Below are 16,160 nucleotides of genomic sequence, written 5' to 3'. Positions count from 1 at the left end.
TTTCCAAGCTGGTAAACAAGGCACTAGGGACCATGAGCCCCAGTTTCTTCAGCCCACGATAGCATCAGGGGACCCAGCAACCAAGAGCCCCACCTCCAGGCTTTTCCTCTTCATTTTCATACCTTTTCTTTCTTCAGATTTTTAAAAAGCACATCCAATCTCTCCATGTCATGATCATGGTGACTGTTGTGACCTTTGGAAACAGCCCCGCTGACTGACTGAATGCACAAAGCGCAGGTGCTGCCCCTTTAACGGCGCTGCCCGGGGAGCTGTCCTCTCAGCACCACCTCAGGCCGTGCTTCCTCAAGGGCAGAAGTGGAGGGAGGGGCCCAGGCTGGGCCTGCAGCCTGGTGAGTCCTCCAGACCTGGGAGGGACCTCCGATTACAGTGCCCGCCTTCCCTCCCCTCCTCCTGCCTGGCCCCAGAGCTGAGGTAGCTGGCACTCAAGCTCTTGCCACCTTCTGAGCTCAAGTGAAGTATTTATGGGCCAAAAACACTTCCTGGCTCTGGGTTTGCTGAGCGCTGAGCCAGTAGCCTCCATTTGTCCTGATGGGGCTGGAGCCAGGATGATCTCTGGCTGAAAGGCTGGGAGAGTGGGGGCGGAAGGGGATGGAGGAGGCCTGGACTCGGGGCTGCAGGGTGAGCCACAGGGCTGGAGCCAGACTGTCTGGGTCCAACCTTGGCGCTGCTGCTTCCTAGCTGTGTAATCATGATCAAGTTCCTTGGCCTCTCTGTGTGCCCGCGTCCTTGCCTTTGGAATGGGGCCATCAGTAATGGCCCCAAGACACACAAAGCTGTGGCGAGTGAGCAAAGGAAGAACCTAAGGCAGTGCCTGTGTGTGTCCACAAATACAGCTCCAACCAAAGCAGAGAGAGTAGGCAGGTCCCAGGGCAGGAAGGAAAGTGCAGGTGGGCAGCTTGACCCCATGGTGGGCGGCTGTGACTGTGCATCCTCGCCCTGGAAGCCACCAGCCTCTCAGCTCACCTGCCACCCGCTGGACTGTCCAGCTGTCTGAATTTGGCTCCTTCCCTTAACATGGTTCCTGCTGTTTCTTCTTGAGCAATACTACGTGCCAGGCACCATGGTAGGTGTTACCTTTACACCGCCATTTAATCTGCGCAAAACTCCGTGACCTCCTTGCAGACAGGGACGCGCTCATAAAAGGCTGAATAACTGGTTTAAAGCCACATACTATATTACTATATAGTATAGTCCCCAGCACAGCTGGGACTTGAAACCAGCTCTTCCTGACTCAGAAATCTTCACTCTGTCCATTCCTTATCTCTCAAACTGTCCTGTTTCCTGGCCTCCCACTGGTGGGCTGTGGTTTTTTCCTGTCAGCATGGACTGTGCTATCGATGCTGTAGGTTCCTGGCCCACCCCCACTCTGGTAGAGACTCTGGGGGAACCAGGCACCTCAGCCTCCAACCTGGGGGAGAGGAACACTCAAAGAAGAAGGTTCTCTGTCCTTGTGGTCACAACGGAAACTTGTTGAGTCCCCACCATGCGCCAGGCTGAGTGTGTGTCCTGAGCTAGGCATGCATTTGTTAGGTGTGGCCCAGGGGATCAGTCCTTGGGTCTCGGAGTCACAGCTTTGCCACTGCCCAGCTGTGCATGACCCTGGGCAGCTCCCCCGACCTTCTCAGCCTTGTCCCCCTGACCTGGGAAATAGAGAGACTAGAACCTACTTTGTAAGATTGTTGCGAGGATTAAAAACAATGTCTCAGTAAAAGAATTACTGTTACTTTGTCCAGAGCAGGGATGGGCTGGGTATCCTCCGAGATCCATGTAGCGACATCAGCACCTGTGAGTTCCCACTCTGAAGGTGAAGTTCCTGGGTGCCCCCTGTGCTGCTGAACCAGCCTCCCTCAGCCCAAAGGCTCTCTGGTTCCCCAAGCTCCCACCTGGGATGGGGGTGGTCGGTGCTCGCTGGAGGGGAGGACTAACACCTGGGGAGGAGGGAGAGCAGGCCCTCCTCCTGCATGAGGAAGAGGCTGGGGCTCCTGTGACCAAGTGCAGGACTGTTTTAAAAACCTCTCCCCATCCAGCTTTTAAAAAAATGATGTGGAGTGAAAGTGGGCACTTTGCTCCATTAGCAGCGAGGTAGAAGCAGCCTGCTGGGCCTCTACACGCTCTTGGCTGGGAACCGAGCTAGTCTTAGATGTATGGACAGGGATACGAGATAGGGGAGCTGAGGATGCCTTGAGGATAGTGAAGGTGAGTGGGTCCCAGGGTCGCCGGGCAGTAAGCTGGGTGGGAAGCCCAGCTCCCAGGAGAGATATGGTTCTGGGTTCTTGCACTGACATTGCTTCCAGAGGGCTGGTCTGGGGTGCCTCACTGGCTGTCCCCACACTGGGACTTGCTGGGGACTGGGGTTAAAAGGAGAAGCAGAGGGGGCCCGGGTGACCATGTATCAGTCAGTGCAGGGGATCGACCACTTGGGAATACTGATGTCACAGAGATGAGGCCATCATGGGTGAGTGGTCTTAGGACCTTCTCCAGGGTGGTCAGCTGGTCAGTGCATGGCCCAATTCTGTGCTGGAGGCCAAGACCAGCAGCTCAGAGCCCACAGGAGCCTCTGAGCAGATCCACACTCAGGCCTCGGGTTCCACTCGACATTGTCAGAGATGCATGCAGCTGACCACTGCAGGGTAGCCGGATAGGAGAAGGATGTCATAATAAACCCAGTCTCCTGTCCATCTGCCGGGGAAGGATTCGGACAGCGGGTTCTCTTCTGGTCTGAGAGAGTCACCATGTCTCCACCTCACTGCTGTTTCTAGAATGTATCCTGTCCCCGTTTTGCAGACCTGGCATTGGGAAGGTCACATAATTTACCTAGATTCTCACGGCTGCATGCTAGGGCTGGGGATAAGATAAGGCGGGGGTGGGGGGCTGTGGGCAGGCAGAGGGCCACTCAGTCTGTGGCCTGGTAGTCGGGTAAGGAGTGGCAGGGGATGGATGAGGAAGAAGTGGGAGTCAGGCCAGCCTCGGACATGGTCCTGTCTGATGGTGTGGGTTCGGGAGCCGCTGGAGGGGTAGAGGCAAGCTGCTCGTGCTGTCCTGAGCACACCCACCGTGGACACCCTCTCTACTGCCGGAGGTGAGGCGGGTTTCAGTCCCTCCAATAATGCCCCCAAGTGACTAAAGCACAAATTAGAAGGAAGGAGGACGGGGTGGGGGGCAATCATACTGTTCCTCTTTCTGGGGGAAATTATTTCATCTGTCGGCAGCAAAGTCCTGTAAGCTGATGCTCACGGTCAACTCAGGCTGTTGCTCTGAAAATTCATCAGTGCTCCCCAGTCCCACTGACTTCTTTCGGTCTAGCTCAGTGGTAGTCAGCCCACTAGTGGGCGTTCCAGTTTTCATGGTGGGCAGTAGCAAAGCAACCAAAATATAAATAAAAAGATAGATTTAACTATAGTAAGTTGTTTTATAAAGATTTATTCTGCCAAACAGCGAAAATCTGACGTAAAGCACTTGGTAAGTAATTATTATTATATGCTCTAACTTGCTGTAACTCTGCTTTAAAAATTTTATAAAGTAAAGTTACTTCCCTACTTTATAAATCACCATTTCTGTGGAACTGGTGGGCGGTTAGAAAATTTTACTACTAACAGAGATACAAAAGTGGGCAGTAGGTATAAAAAGGTTGACTGCCCCTGGTCTAGCTGGTAATGGGTCCCAGACCACAGAGTCAAGGTCGGGGGAAGTTCAGCCACTGCCATATACCATCCTGTGTGTCACTGACAGCTCCCTTTGTCCGCGGCACAAAAGGGGACATCACCATGGTGTCCCAGGTGGACAGGCCGGCCATGTTCTGGTGGGCTTTTCTCTGTCCAGACATCTTTTGTGTCTCTATCTCTACCCACAAGGTTCATAAACCTTGGCCCACACCCCTCCCCTCAGCTGCACTCTGAGGTCAGCACCGTCCCCGATGCCGTTGGGATGATAGCCTCACAGCCCTGGGTTCTGGCCAATCTTGGATGTTACCACTTTCTAAAAGGTGGTAACTCTGAGAGCAAGACGTGACAACACAATGTACCTGTCTTCTGTTTGGATGAAGGCTTTTATTTTTGTTATGTGTTGACCAATCTCATTTATTATTTCTGTGAATCTTTTGGCCAAGCCTTTTGCCCTTCCTTCTGTGGGGTATTTGCTCTTTAGTCTTGACTTGGCCGAGCTCCCTGTGTTTGAAGGTGTCAGCTCCTTGTCTCCCACATAGGCTGTGAGGAGGGTGATAGTTTATGGATGCACCTTTTGAAGGGGCTCTTAGTCCATCCAGAGATTTCCATGTGTACATGTTCAGATCTGTCAGCGAATGCTCACTTTGTGATGTGTGGTGTGTATAAGGGCCTTTCCCGGGACACCATTTTGGGAGCCTTCCTGCATTGTGTCAGTACAGTCTTTGACGGTTGCATTTCCTACCTTTAACTCTTCTGTCTGTCTGGAATGGCTTGCGCTTGTCTCTGTAAATCACTTCAAATCAATCCCCTTTGAAATGAAAGTGATTATCATCAGTTTGTTCGTTCATTAATGTGACGGGGAGGTGAAGCTGAGGACACAAGAGAGAGGGGGACAATTAATGGACCAGGGTCTGGAAGGGAAGGGGCTGTGTGCAGGGTTGGGGGTTTGTGGGGGGTCTGTCTTCCTGTGTCTAAAGGTCTCTGGAAACCGGGGGACTGGGTGGCAGAGGTCAGCTTGCCGGGTTAGGAGGTAGGTCAGGAAGGCTGAGAGCCAGGGGGTGGGGATGGTGGGAAGAGAGGTGACCTCTGTGAGTGCTATGAGCCGGGTGGCAGGAGGGGGAGGAGGTACTTACAGGTTTATGATCCGGGGGGTTTGCAATTGGCTGCCCCACCTCCGGGCCCAGAGGGATCTGCTGGGGGCAGTCAGGTGCAGGTGGTGTGGCTGGTAGAAGGGATGTACAGTGAGAAGGCTGGGCACAAGCAGTTGGCTTGCCAGGCACATTCTAGACTCAGGGAGCAGCCAAAAAAGGTCTGAGAGGGAGGCGCTGTGACAAGGAGAGTGGACAGCAACGGTCAAGGGGAGTGAATAATTAACCCTCTTTGTCCAGCGCACTGCAAGTCACAGAACACAGAACATGTTAACCTGCGTTTGTGGCCCTCATAGCACCTTTTGCAGCAGGTAAAAGGATTTGCCCCAAGTCAGATAGAAAGCCCAGGAGCCCTGATGCCCAGATTGGTGCTGGGGTCTCCTGCCCTCAAAGTCCTCTTTATACACCTAGGGTCGGAAGTAGGGGACGGTGCCTGACGGTCTCTCTCTTCTCTCTGCAGGACGGCAGTCTACACCGCCGGCCTTGCTGACCATGAATGGGACAGCCAATGTGAATTCTGCCAGTCGCCTGCACTACGCCTCCTCCATCCCTGTGCCCCGAACTGCTTCCCAGACCCGGATCCACACCCCGGGCGCCTCTCCCCGGCTGCGGCCGCGCCAGGCTGGCCTGGCCCTGAGTCCGCAGCGTGCAGCCTCCCCGAGGCTGGGCAAGGGGGCCGGCCCTCCCAGGGGCTCCTCTCCCCAGGCCTCCCGGAGCAGAGGCTCCCCGAAGCCTCCTGGGGTGGCTAGAGAGGCGGCCGAGGGCGCCGACAGCCTCTGCAGCTCCCCATGGAGCAGTCCCAGGGCAGCCCCCAGAGCAGCCCTGTCCAGCCGGGCGGGGCCCAGAAGAGCTGGAGAGACACAGGGCCCTCAGGGAAGGAAGAAAGGGGCCCGGGAAGGGATTCCCGTCTGCCAGACCCGGGGCAGGAGCCCAGCCCGGATGAGCTCTCCTGGAGAAACCCAAGTACCAGGCACTCCTGAAGGTCAGAATCCTCCTCTGACCTGCCCAGAAAAAGACCAAAGAGACAGAAACTACAGAAGTTCCGGGGTGCCCAGGTCTTTGGAGCTCGAGGCTGGAGCAGCTTCGGGGGCCTCCTCTCCAGCCGGCAGTCCCGTGCAGAGCAGACACCCCCTGCCGCTGGCCCCTGGGGCGATCAGCTTCTCCTCGGTCCATCAGCAGAGCCAGCCCGTCACGGCCACAGTGGCCCCTTTCCAGTACAGGTGAGCTGGGGCAGCGGGACCCCTGCGGAAGCCCAAATAAGGAGGGCCTTTGATGGAGAGTGGCTGTGGGGGACCAGAAGGCCCTGGCATAGGGGCCGTAGGCAGGGCAGGCCTGTGGAGCCTGGAGTTTGAGAGCTCTCATGGGGTTGGGGACATAGCAAGGGAATCAATCCAAGCGCTGGTCTAGCTCAACTCTGGGGACGGCAGAGCAAACCCAGACATGTAAGGAGGGTACCCCTAAAATGTCTGTTTGTCCTCTCTGAGAAGCAATGAGACAGTACGTTGGAGTCTTGTGAAGGCTTAAGCAGCTTGTTGGATAGGTAGGTAGGTAGGTAGGTAAGTCAGTCTTGCCCTGCTTACCTAGGACCACATGCATTAAACTCACTGCATTGTCAGGGACACTGGGACATCAGGTCATGGTGAGTGAATCCTAACTGCTCTTTGGTGGGCCCATTATAGCTGTGTCTGTCTGTCTGTCTGTCTGTCTGTCTGTGTTTGCTCTCTCTCTCTCTGTCTCCACGCACCCTATTGCCTTATGCACATCTGTTTCTGCACCTGGCACATACCGAGGATAGCACGTCATGCTTCTTAAATGGTCACATAGGGGCAACCGCCATTGCAAGTAGTGGTGGCCGGGCCACTGTTCCTAGCAACGCGGTCAACAAGCGGGTCTGTCCAGCTTTCTCCAGACATGGCCGGTTGAGAGCCCAGAAAAACAGACACTTCAGTCCACGGATGCTTTTCCAACAAAAATATAACTCTGTACTCGAATGACCACATTAAGTCAACGAAATGTCAATTACCAAGTCTTACACAGTCTCCAACGCTCACATGCAAATTGAGTACCTTCCTGCTGAACCCGACAAAGTCCCGGGGTTCTTCCCTGTGCTGATGAAAGGAGAAACTCTCACACTTTGGATCTAGAAAAGCTTCTCAGTCATTCCCTGGACATCAGGAACCTCGGAGGCATCGCAGCCTGTGGGGGGCAGGGTGGGACCCACAGGGAGCGTGAAGTTTCACAAGGGGAGCCAGCAACGTGACTGGGTCTCTGGAAAGTCTTCGGCCCCCGTGTACCATAGTCACTGATACCTGGGGCCCAGGAGAAGGGTCCCATTACATTCTGCCTGCGTTCAGGCCTCACGTGGCATGTTCGGGTGTGCACACGCCATTTTTTAAAGGATCCCGACAGACAAAAACATACATGCCGAGGAAGACTGGCAGGTTGGTGAGGGACCCTAAGAGTGTCGTGTTGTAGGGGGTAGAAAAGGTGTCTCAAGAATGGTGAAAGGATCTGAGCCGTTTGCTTTGGAAACGAGGGGCTCAGAGAGGGTCTGTGAACTGTTTCCAAACATTGGAGGGGCTGTCACCTTGTGAGATGGATGAGGTTTACTTTGCCCAAAGCCGCGCCAGGGACCAAAGTCAGCGTCAGGTGCTTCGGTGGGACTTGAGACAGATCGGAAGCTCCGTAGGAGGCGGTTTCCAAGCAGATAGCCTTCCAAATGACCTGTAAGGTGGCAGGAATTCTGCCAGACTCCTCAGACAGGCGGAGGAAGGTCTTCCCTGGGGGTGCCCACCTCCTGAGGCATCTCTGTGGATGACATAGCCCGTACCTCATGTTCCTTTTCCTTAGAAGTGGTCCCTTCTGACCCTCTCCATGTACGTAGGATCTCAGGGAAGCAGGAATGCCTGGCAGGTCTTTCCTTAAGTGGTCACTGTCCAAATAACGTGATGCTTCCCCGGTGACTCTGACATCCTGCCCCTACCTGACGGCCTCTATGTTGAATTCAGTCTTTGGGAAAGAGTGTCTAGGTGTTCAGTTGCTTGCAATTGTCCATCCCCTGCCATCTTCAGAATCTGACATTTTCTAAAGGGGTCAGAACTTTCTCCTCTGCACCTTTCGATGCAACCCAAACATGGCCACGTAGCAGATGCCGCATGCTTGCATTTCAGATAGGAGTGGAAACGGGTCGGGTTCCCTTTATCATCTTACCCCGCCCCCTTTTGGGCCCTGGATTCTTGCTGCAGGAAGGGTCACGGTTCAGGCAAGGGAAAATTAGGACCAGGGACACTCCAGAGCATGGCAGGCAGGTGGACAGGAGCCCAGCATGCCTGTGAGGCCTGGAACTGGTGCCCTGGGCAGCTCTGCCAAGGACCATGCTGGGCTACCCTGCAAGTCTCCTAGCCAAGGACGTGCCATCTGGTGCCTGCAAGCTGAGGCGTCCTGCTTTCGTGGAAATCTGCTCCTCACTCCCAGCCCCACCCTCAGCACCTCAGCATCTGCAAAGCTGCAGCCTGGTCAGCCTGACCTTCTTCTCCAGGGAGCCAGCCTCTTGGCCACCATTCTCCAGTCCTGTCCTCAGAGCTGTCCCTTCTCAAGGGTCTGGCATGAAACAGTCCTTCCCAGGGAGGTTATCTGCTGTCTCTCCTCTGACTCACCCCCTCTGGGCACCCTGCTTCTTGGACCCAGGGAGGCGTAAATGCCCCTTGGTCTGCTCTCCTCATGCAGCCATGTGAGTTCTTCAGTCCCATCTCCTCTGCTCTCATGGGAAGAGCCTCCATGGCTTCAACCACTCTGGATGCCTGTCCCACCTGCCGAGGGTTTTCTCCCCCGACATCCGCGCCTCCCTTTGTGGGTTGCCTGTGGTTCGGTCAAGGGTGTCAGGAGTGTAGAGTTACTGGTTTTCTTCTGTCTGGTTCAATGTCAGCCAATATCCAGCCCAGGCAGTATTGTCGACCCAGGCTGGAGAATGATAGAGACGTGGGGGTCTGGCCGTGGAAGGGGAGGTGCGGAGCCCGCTGAGGCTGAGAAGTGACAGCCGGCCGCCTTGCTCGGTGTCCCTGGACTGCAGGCCCCATCCATCGGTCAGTCCCCCTGCCCTGCCCTGGTGTTATGACAGCAGCAGCAGTGACCAGGGCAGCACACTACTCCTGTAGCTCACACTGGTTGTTGCCTACCTGCTCTGGGTCAGACAGTACCCCTTCTTTCCATGTATGTGTCCAATGAGATGTTTATAGCTTTCATAGTGTCCTGTCTCCCTTCTAGAAGGTCCAGTCACTTTCCAATCCAATGTGTGCCTCCCTCACTCCCAATCGCCCAGGCTTGTACTCCTTGCTTCCAAGCAATCAACCACAGATGGCCAGACTGACCCAGGCCTCAGAGGTCATGGCTTCTGCCTTGTAATGAGACCCAGGGATGGGGAGAGATTTGCTCCCTGTCACCCAGCAGGTTAACAGCAGGGCTAGCCAGAGGCCCAGCCGTCTAGCTGGACAGAGAGCAGCCTCACAGGCTCTGAAGACACCAGGCTCCCAGCTCTGTCCCCTCCCTGGGACCACACCAGTTTCTCCCCTGCCTATACAACCCTCCCCACCCCTCCCCACCCTGCCCAGCTATTGAAGGGCCCATTTAGCTGGAGACAGTGACAGCCACGGGTGGGCCAGCCCCAGAGCCCAGGGTAATTGTCTGTAATGAAAGCTCCCTCAGCCTTTGTTCCCAGGAGCGGTCAGTCCAGCCCAGAGGTCTGTGTGCATTTGGGAGCTGCAGCCCAGAAACCCCGCCCTGCCCGCCGCCGCCACCAGTGGCCCAGCGTGTTCCATCCTCCTGGGAGTCGAGTGACCTGTGCTGAGACTGCCCTTTTCCCTTTCTGACCTTGCTGCCTAGACTGGGGGCGAGTTGGGGCCCTATGTGTACCCTAAGCCCTCATAAGGAGTCAGGGACCCCAGCTCAGGGGGAGCTCTTCCCTGTGTAATGCCTGTGGCTGTAATCTATGCAACAGCCCGAGGGCAGTGACCATGGCCTGAGGTCCCTTGTGCCCCGTGGGTAATGCATGTGTGTGAAAATGAGGCAACTGGCCTCAGGCATCTGTGCCCTCAGGGACACCCCCACTCCTCAGCCCGACTTAGCCCAGGGACCTGCTGCCTCCCAGCATGCTCACACGGGCATGTGTCCATCAGAGAGGCCCAGGCACAGGGGTGTAGGTAGCAGCAGAGAAGAACCAAGCTCTCGGGGTTTCCTCAGCCCCATGGAGAGACTTCAAGGCCGTGAGTGACCACTGTTCTCTGTCCGGCAGGTTGCAGACAGACCATGAACCCAGCTCCCTCCCCCAGGGCAGCTGGGCCTTGGATGGCTGCTCCATACCCCCTGGCGGGACCAAGGATGGCTTCTCCTGCGTGGGTAAGTGTGCCGGCAGAAGGACTTCCTCCTGGGGTGGGGAGGCCACCATGTACCTGGACAAGCAGGTCCATCTCTCTGGCATCAGCCTGGAATTACATGTTGAGCTTTGGCTGTGCTGGATTCAGCCCAGAGCCGGTTCAAGTCCAGGAGCACTTCAAGGTCAGCGCGGGAGAGTGGCCAGTGGGTGCCACGTTTATCTAGCACTTGGGCTGTGGGAGCCACTGAGGTCGTGGCCAAGAGCCACGAGCCGGAGGGTTGGAGCCAAGGATACCAGGCCCGCGGTCCAGAGCCATCCAGCCACCTGCTGCGGCGGCTTCCTCTCCTGGACTATCTTCACAGGCCCCTCCCATGCTAGTCACCTTCCCATTACCTCCTGAGTCACAGCTAATCACAGATGTGGGCAGTGCTGTTACCTGGGCCTCAGGACCAGAGTGGGAGTCTCACCTGACAGTGATATTCTGTAAGGACAGAGACACCGTCTGTCCCCAAGCCATCCCCAGGCAGTCTCTGGCCGATGACTCAATTGGTGTCTCTCAATGAATAAATGAACTAATGAACCACAGGTCAAGTCCTGAATGGGTCACATTCTAAGCCCTTAGTAGGGTTGAGGGGTGTGTGTTGGTTTCCCTGCAACACTGAAGGAATACCTGGAGGGCAGTTGAGGCCCCCACCCTGCAGGGAGCAGCTAGGCCCTCTCTGGCTTCTCAGAGAAAAGGACGCTCGTCCTAGGCAAGGAATGAACTTACTTTTGGCAAACCCGAATTGTCACAGTATCAGCTCAGTGCCCTGCGCCAGTGGGACCAACTGGACAGAGGACATGCCTGACCCAGATGTCCGGACCGGACTTCACTGTCCTCTGTCGGGCAGGCGGTTGAGTGTCCCGCTTGGCCTAGGAGCTGGGTCCTTCTGAGCTATTGTCAGGCCTGGTGTCCAGCAGAAACATAGAGAGTCACTGTGATCCTGAGAGCAGCCACAGTCTCTTCCCCAGCAGGCCTTGGAGCGGAGGGTGGTGGGGCAGGGACCAGGCACTGGTACTGTGAACCACTGCCTCCCACAAGAAGCAAACAAGCAGAGGAACCGGGGCAGGGCCGGGGACAAAAGGAAACCCAAATTCGCTGGCACCAAAAAGCCATCCGAATTAGAATGTGGTAACCAGGAAACTATGCTCTATTTTTATATCGGCAGCTTTGTTACTGTAATGGCTTCCTTATGTGTGCCACATGGCTAGAGCCCATGGTCACCACCCAGCTGGCTTGCATCGGTCATTATCATCCTGTGAGTGGTGGGAGGAAGGGGGCACCAGGAATCCCCCCAGTTGTGTTAGCTGGAAGACCCTTGCCAGCCAGCTCTGAAAATGGGTGTAACCCTGGTGGGTAGAGTGCAGGAACTGGAGGTGGGCTTCCTCCAGGCTCCAGGGGACAGGGAGCCGGGTGCACAGCGTGGTCTCTGCTCTGGTACTGGCCAGTTGTCTTGGTGACCCATTATGGCCAAGGACATGACCGGCTCTCTGACCAGTGGATGGGGGGATTTGGGATCTACCTGTGTCTAGTCAGCAAGCTGTCCTCTCCACTTCGCTGGAAGAAAACAACCAAGAGAAGAGAGGAGACAGGGAAGCCCTTGGGCTTGGCTGACTCATTAATTCATTCATTTATTTATTCTTCCATTCATTCAGTCAACCAACCATCAGGCATGCTGGCCTTGTCCCGGCACTGCAGTGAAAGATGAGTAAGACTGTGACCCACATTCAGGCAGGTCCCCACCTCAGGGCTCATCCAGCGAACCTGCCCTGGGAAGTCTATTGGCTCCCAGCAGGCTACCCAGTGACCGCTTGTGTCAAAGCTGACCAGGCAGCACGAGGGAGCCCTGGGCTTGTCCCCCTACACTGTAGGAGAGTTGAGTGCTTGGGAGCATTCCATATTATAGGTTGGTGTTTTTCACAGAACCCAGAACTGTTATCTCCCAGCTGTGGGTCAGATGATGGCTGTATCAGCCTGTGGATGACATGGGCCAGGTCTGCTTTCTCTTGTAGCTCAGATGTCCTCCTGATCTCTCTCCTGGCCTGGGAACTCTCTGGGTCCCTGTCCCCCACACATTGCTGCTGACCAGTATTTTGGGGGAAATGGAGCCCTGGGGGCATGCAGGGCACTGACAGGGGTCACGGAGCTGTCTCTCTGGGCCTGTGTCCTGTCCTGTGGCTGAGGAGGAGCAACCAGTCTCTCTCTGCTTTCTCCTGTGGGGACAGAGTCCTTGAGGGACCTCTGTCAGCCCTGCTCTGCTTTCCTACTTAGTCTGCTTGGAAGTAGCATCCAAATGAGGCAGAATGGCCATCCAGCAGGGAGGGAATCTCCCACGATGACTGGCCACCAGCAGGGGTGTTGGCGCTGGCTCCAGAGGCATCCCCAGCCAGCTGGTCACGGCCAAGCGCACGTGAACTGGGGCCATCTGGACTCTACCTGGCCGGGCCACCCCCACCTGCTCACCCTCCAGGGAGGGGTGAAAGCCATCGATGGGCGCCATCAGATCTTAATCTGGAAATCCCGGGGAAGCCAGGCTGGCGCGTCTGTGTGCCCACATGTGTGAGGCTGCGTGCAGGGAGACCAGGAAAGGCTGCCTGAGGTTGACACAGTGGCCTTGATTGCTTCCACTCTGTGGCATGTTTGAAGAAACGCTAAGTGGACACGTATGAGGGGGCTTGCCTCATCAGGACACGTGTCACTGAGGAACAGCACAGCCTGGTCCCCGCTGCGCTGCTCACCCGTGTCTGGTGCATTCAGAGCAGGACGGGGGAGGGACATGTGGAGTCTGGTGTCCTGCTGGGTCTGCTGCCTCCAGCTTTCTTATCCTGTGGGGATGGGGTGGGGGTGGACTCCATCTTTAAGCCACAATTTAGTGTTTCATGTATTGTGGATTTGGGAGCAGAGATAGAATCTCCTGTCTAAGAAAACATGTGATCCCAGCGTGCCCTCGGCTGGTGGCTGTCCCCTCTGCAGAGGAGCTGGTTCTGGGATTCTGGGGTCCCTGGGGGGACCCATCAGCACATACAAGAAGTCAAAGCTCTGAGAAAATTTACACGCCACCCAATGTGGCCTCATTTCCCCAGTGAGGTGGGGTGTAGAAGGGAACAGCGACCCGTTCGAGACAGCATGGTCGGTTAGCAGGTGACCACTATCTTCTGATGTCCCCAGCACTACATGGCCATTGGGTGATAACGACTACTATTTATCGAGCGCCTACTATGTGCAGGGCGTGCTGCTGCAGGGTGTGTCCCACCAAGTCCTCCTTCAGCCCCTGGCACGGCCCGCTGCAGGTGGTCCCGTTAGCCTGTGACAGATGCGGAAATGTGCCCAGAGAGGTGACATAAAATAGCTTGTTCAAGGACGCACAACTAGGGGCTGTGCCGGGGTTTGGAGCCAGGCTTGTCACAACGTCATGCTCTCCTGGTGCCACCTCCCTGCTCCCCCATTGCTGCTGGCACTTGCGGTGTCACCCTGTTAGCGGTTCAAGCTCAGCCTGGTCCCCCCAACCTCTGCCAAGTGTGGGGAGGAGGAAATGGGTTGGTGAGCCACAGCCCTGTTGACCTCTCCCCCAACCCAGCAAGCCCCGGGACGTCACCAGCTGCTCTGCCTTCCCAAACCTATGTCATTTCATGATAAGTTCTCACCGCCACATTCTCTGCCTCTTGGGGATGTTCAGGCTGACTGAGCCTGATGTCCCAGCCATCCTTGGAGAGAGGACATGCAGACAATTGATTAGACAACACAGACCTCCTTCGGGGGACAATGGCATTAGCTATGTTCTCAGGGCTGGCGTGGATCAGTGCCCTATGGAACAAGGGTGTCAGGGGACCCTTTTTGATAAACAGAGTCACCGACAGGGACCAAGTAGACTTCTAGGGGCCATGCAGGCTCCGGAAGGGGGGTATATGCTTCAAACAAGACACCGGGTGGGCAAGGCCTAGCTTCTGCATTGCCCAGTTACAGAAGGAACTCACGTCCATTACCGTGTGCCAGGCGCTGCTCTAGACACTGGGGACATGTCCAGGGGCCAAACAGGCAGAGAGCTTCTGTGGCAGCCAGGAGCCAGGCACCATCTGTGGATGACCCTGGAGGAGCCCCACCTTTGGGGTGGAATACGTCTTCTACCCCAATGAGCAAGGGGCAAGCTCTGGGCTCACGGCACCTCCGAGATGCCAGCACCAGAGGTCTGTGGGCTGCCCCCTCCACCCCGGATCTCAGATGCTGGGAACAGTGGGTAGAGGAGGAAGGTGGCAAACCTCCCCCTGTGGTTTTCCTAGAGCGTTGGCCTCTGTGCCCCATACCTGTCTGTGTTGGGCTCAGCTTCCTCCCAGCAGGTGTTTGGAGATTTGACCTAAAAAGAACTGCTTCACCACCACCCCGCCCTCAGGAAATCCCAGCCCCTGCGTTAGTTCTCCATGTGCCTGTGAGGGTCCTGAGGGTACAGCCAAGACGGGGAGGGCCCAGGGCAGGTGCAGGGCCTACAGGGGCTTCATCTTCCGAGCTCGGTCTCCATTCCGGTCACACTCGAGGCTTTAGTTCCTCCCGGCAAATGGGCAGAAACTGGAACACAGCTTTTGGACCCCTGTGATAAGATGATGAGGGTCCCCACTGAGAGCCTTCCCCACACTGCCTGCCCTGCAGGGCTTGCAGGGAAGGCCCTGGAAGAGAGGGAGGTGACACAGACTCAATGACCCAGAAGATAAGAGGCTGAGAGTTACCCCCAGCCCCAATACTCAACCTTTGGGTCATTTGAGTAAGAGTCAAAAGCCTTCTTCTTCCTTGCAGCTCCTGGGCTGGGGGGTCCAGGCTTCAGAGGGGGCTCTAGCTAATGAAAGGGTCAGGGTGGAAGGAAGTTCACAAGTCTGGGGATGGGGGAGCAGAGAAATACTTACTTGGTTATCCCTCTCTCAAAACCCTCCAACTGCACCGACGGCCGGAGATGCAATGAGTAAGCACAGTGATGAGAAGCCTTGGGTTCAGATAGACTAGGAGCTGAGCTCAGCCTCACCCTCAGGGAGGGAGAGCAGCCCTGTGCTCACACAGATGGCACGGTCCAGGGACCAGCGTGACCCATGAGCTCCCTGCATCCTTTCCGCCCCAACACCTGGGCTCCATGGGGGCAGGAAGCCCAGAGGGGTCAGCTCCCCGGTGATGACATGGGGCTCTGGGAAAGGGAAGTTCTTACCCTGGCACTGGAACTCCCACCTGGAGCACCCGCCTACGTTCTTAGACATCTGTACAACCGCTTTTCTGTGCCGAGTAATTGCCAGCGATTATTCTATTAAGAGGCATTGAGTTATGAATCCGTGTCCCACCCCTGTGAAGTTCAACGCCTCGTTCAAACACCTCACAGAAACCTCGTAAGGCACGGAGGTGCTGAGTACAACCAGGAAGAGAGGATGTTGCTCCAGGTTGGTCAGAAGGCCAGGGGTCCGTCCCCAGCTGGGTCAGGTCCAGGTACGTTCCGAGTCTCCTTATTCTCGCCTTTGTCTTTAAGTGTTGGCACCAAGGAGCTCTCCCAGAACCTGGGCAACATGCCGTCTCCCCAGCATAGAGCTTATGTATTTGACGGTTGGCTGTGCAGACCTGGACCTGTTGGGTCCAGTCTGTCTGAACGCGGAGGAAGTCCTGCTGCGTGGTGGTGATGTCATCACAAGGCTAGCCAGACAACCCAGGCTGGGGGCTTGTGTTTTTATGCATGGGGTTTTTGGGTTTCCTTGGCCCACAGTGCGGTGTAATAGGACTTATTACGAATGGGTCAGCTTGGCCCTAAGGCAGAACGTTGAGTGAGATTGTGTTTGAGGTTGCACTTGGCTTTGGGATTCAGTGGCTGGCTCTGCAGGGATATGGACGAGTCCAGTCTGTGTCTGGATTTGCTCGAATTAAAGGACACACACTCAGACAGGCAGTTTGCACATCTC

The 16,160-nt window shown here is 56.0% G+C and overlaps 1 protein-coding gene across 7 annotated transcripts in view; it reads left to right on the top strand.

The window, feature by feature from the left end:
• Positions 1-16,160, top strand: part of NAV1 (neuron navigator 1) — a 181,331-nt gene that overhangs the window by 41,218 nt on the left and 123,953 nt on the right. For all 7 annotated transcript variants that reach the window (XM_066379711.1, XM_066379703.1, XM_066379675.1 and 4 more), the window contains exons 2-3: positions 5,292-6,051; positions 10,119-10,222. In XM_066379711.1, coding sequence (XP_066235808.1) covers positions 5,324-6,051; positions 10,119-10,222 — 832 coding nt within the window. In that variant the 5' untranslated portion in view covers positions 5,292-5,323. The remainder of the gene's footprint in view (positions 1-5,291; positions 6,052-10,118; positions 10,223-16,160) is intronic.

The sequence above is a fragment of the Saccopteryx leptura genome, chromosome 1 (assembly GCF_036850995.1).
Source record: "Saccopteryx leptura isolate mSacLep1 chromosome 1, mSacLep1_pri_phased_curated, whole genome shotgun sequence".
NCBI classification, from domain to species: Eukaryota; Metazoa; Chordata; class Mammalia; order Chiroptera; family Emballonuridae; genus Saccopteryx; species Saccopteryx leptura.
Note: the sequence above shows the minus strand (reverse complement) of the source record. Positions and strands in the feature narration are given on the sequence as shown.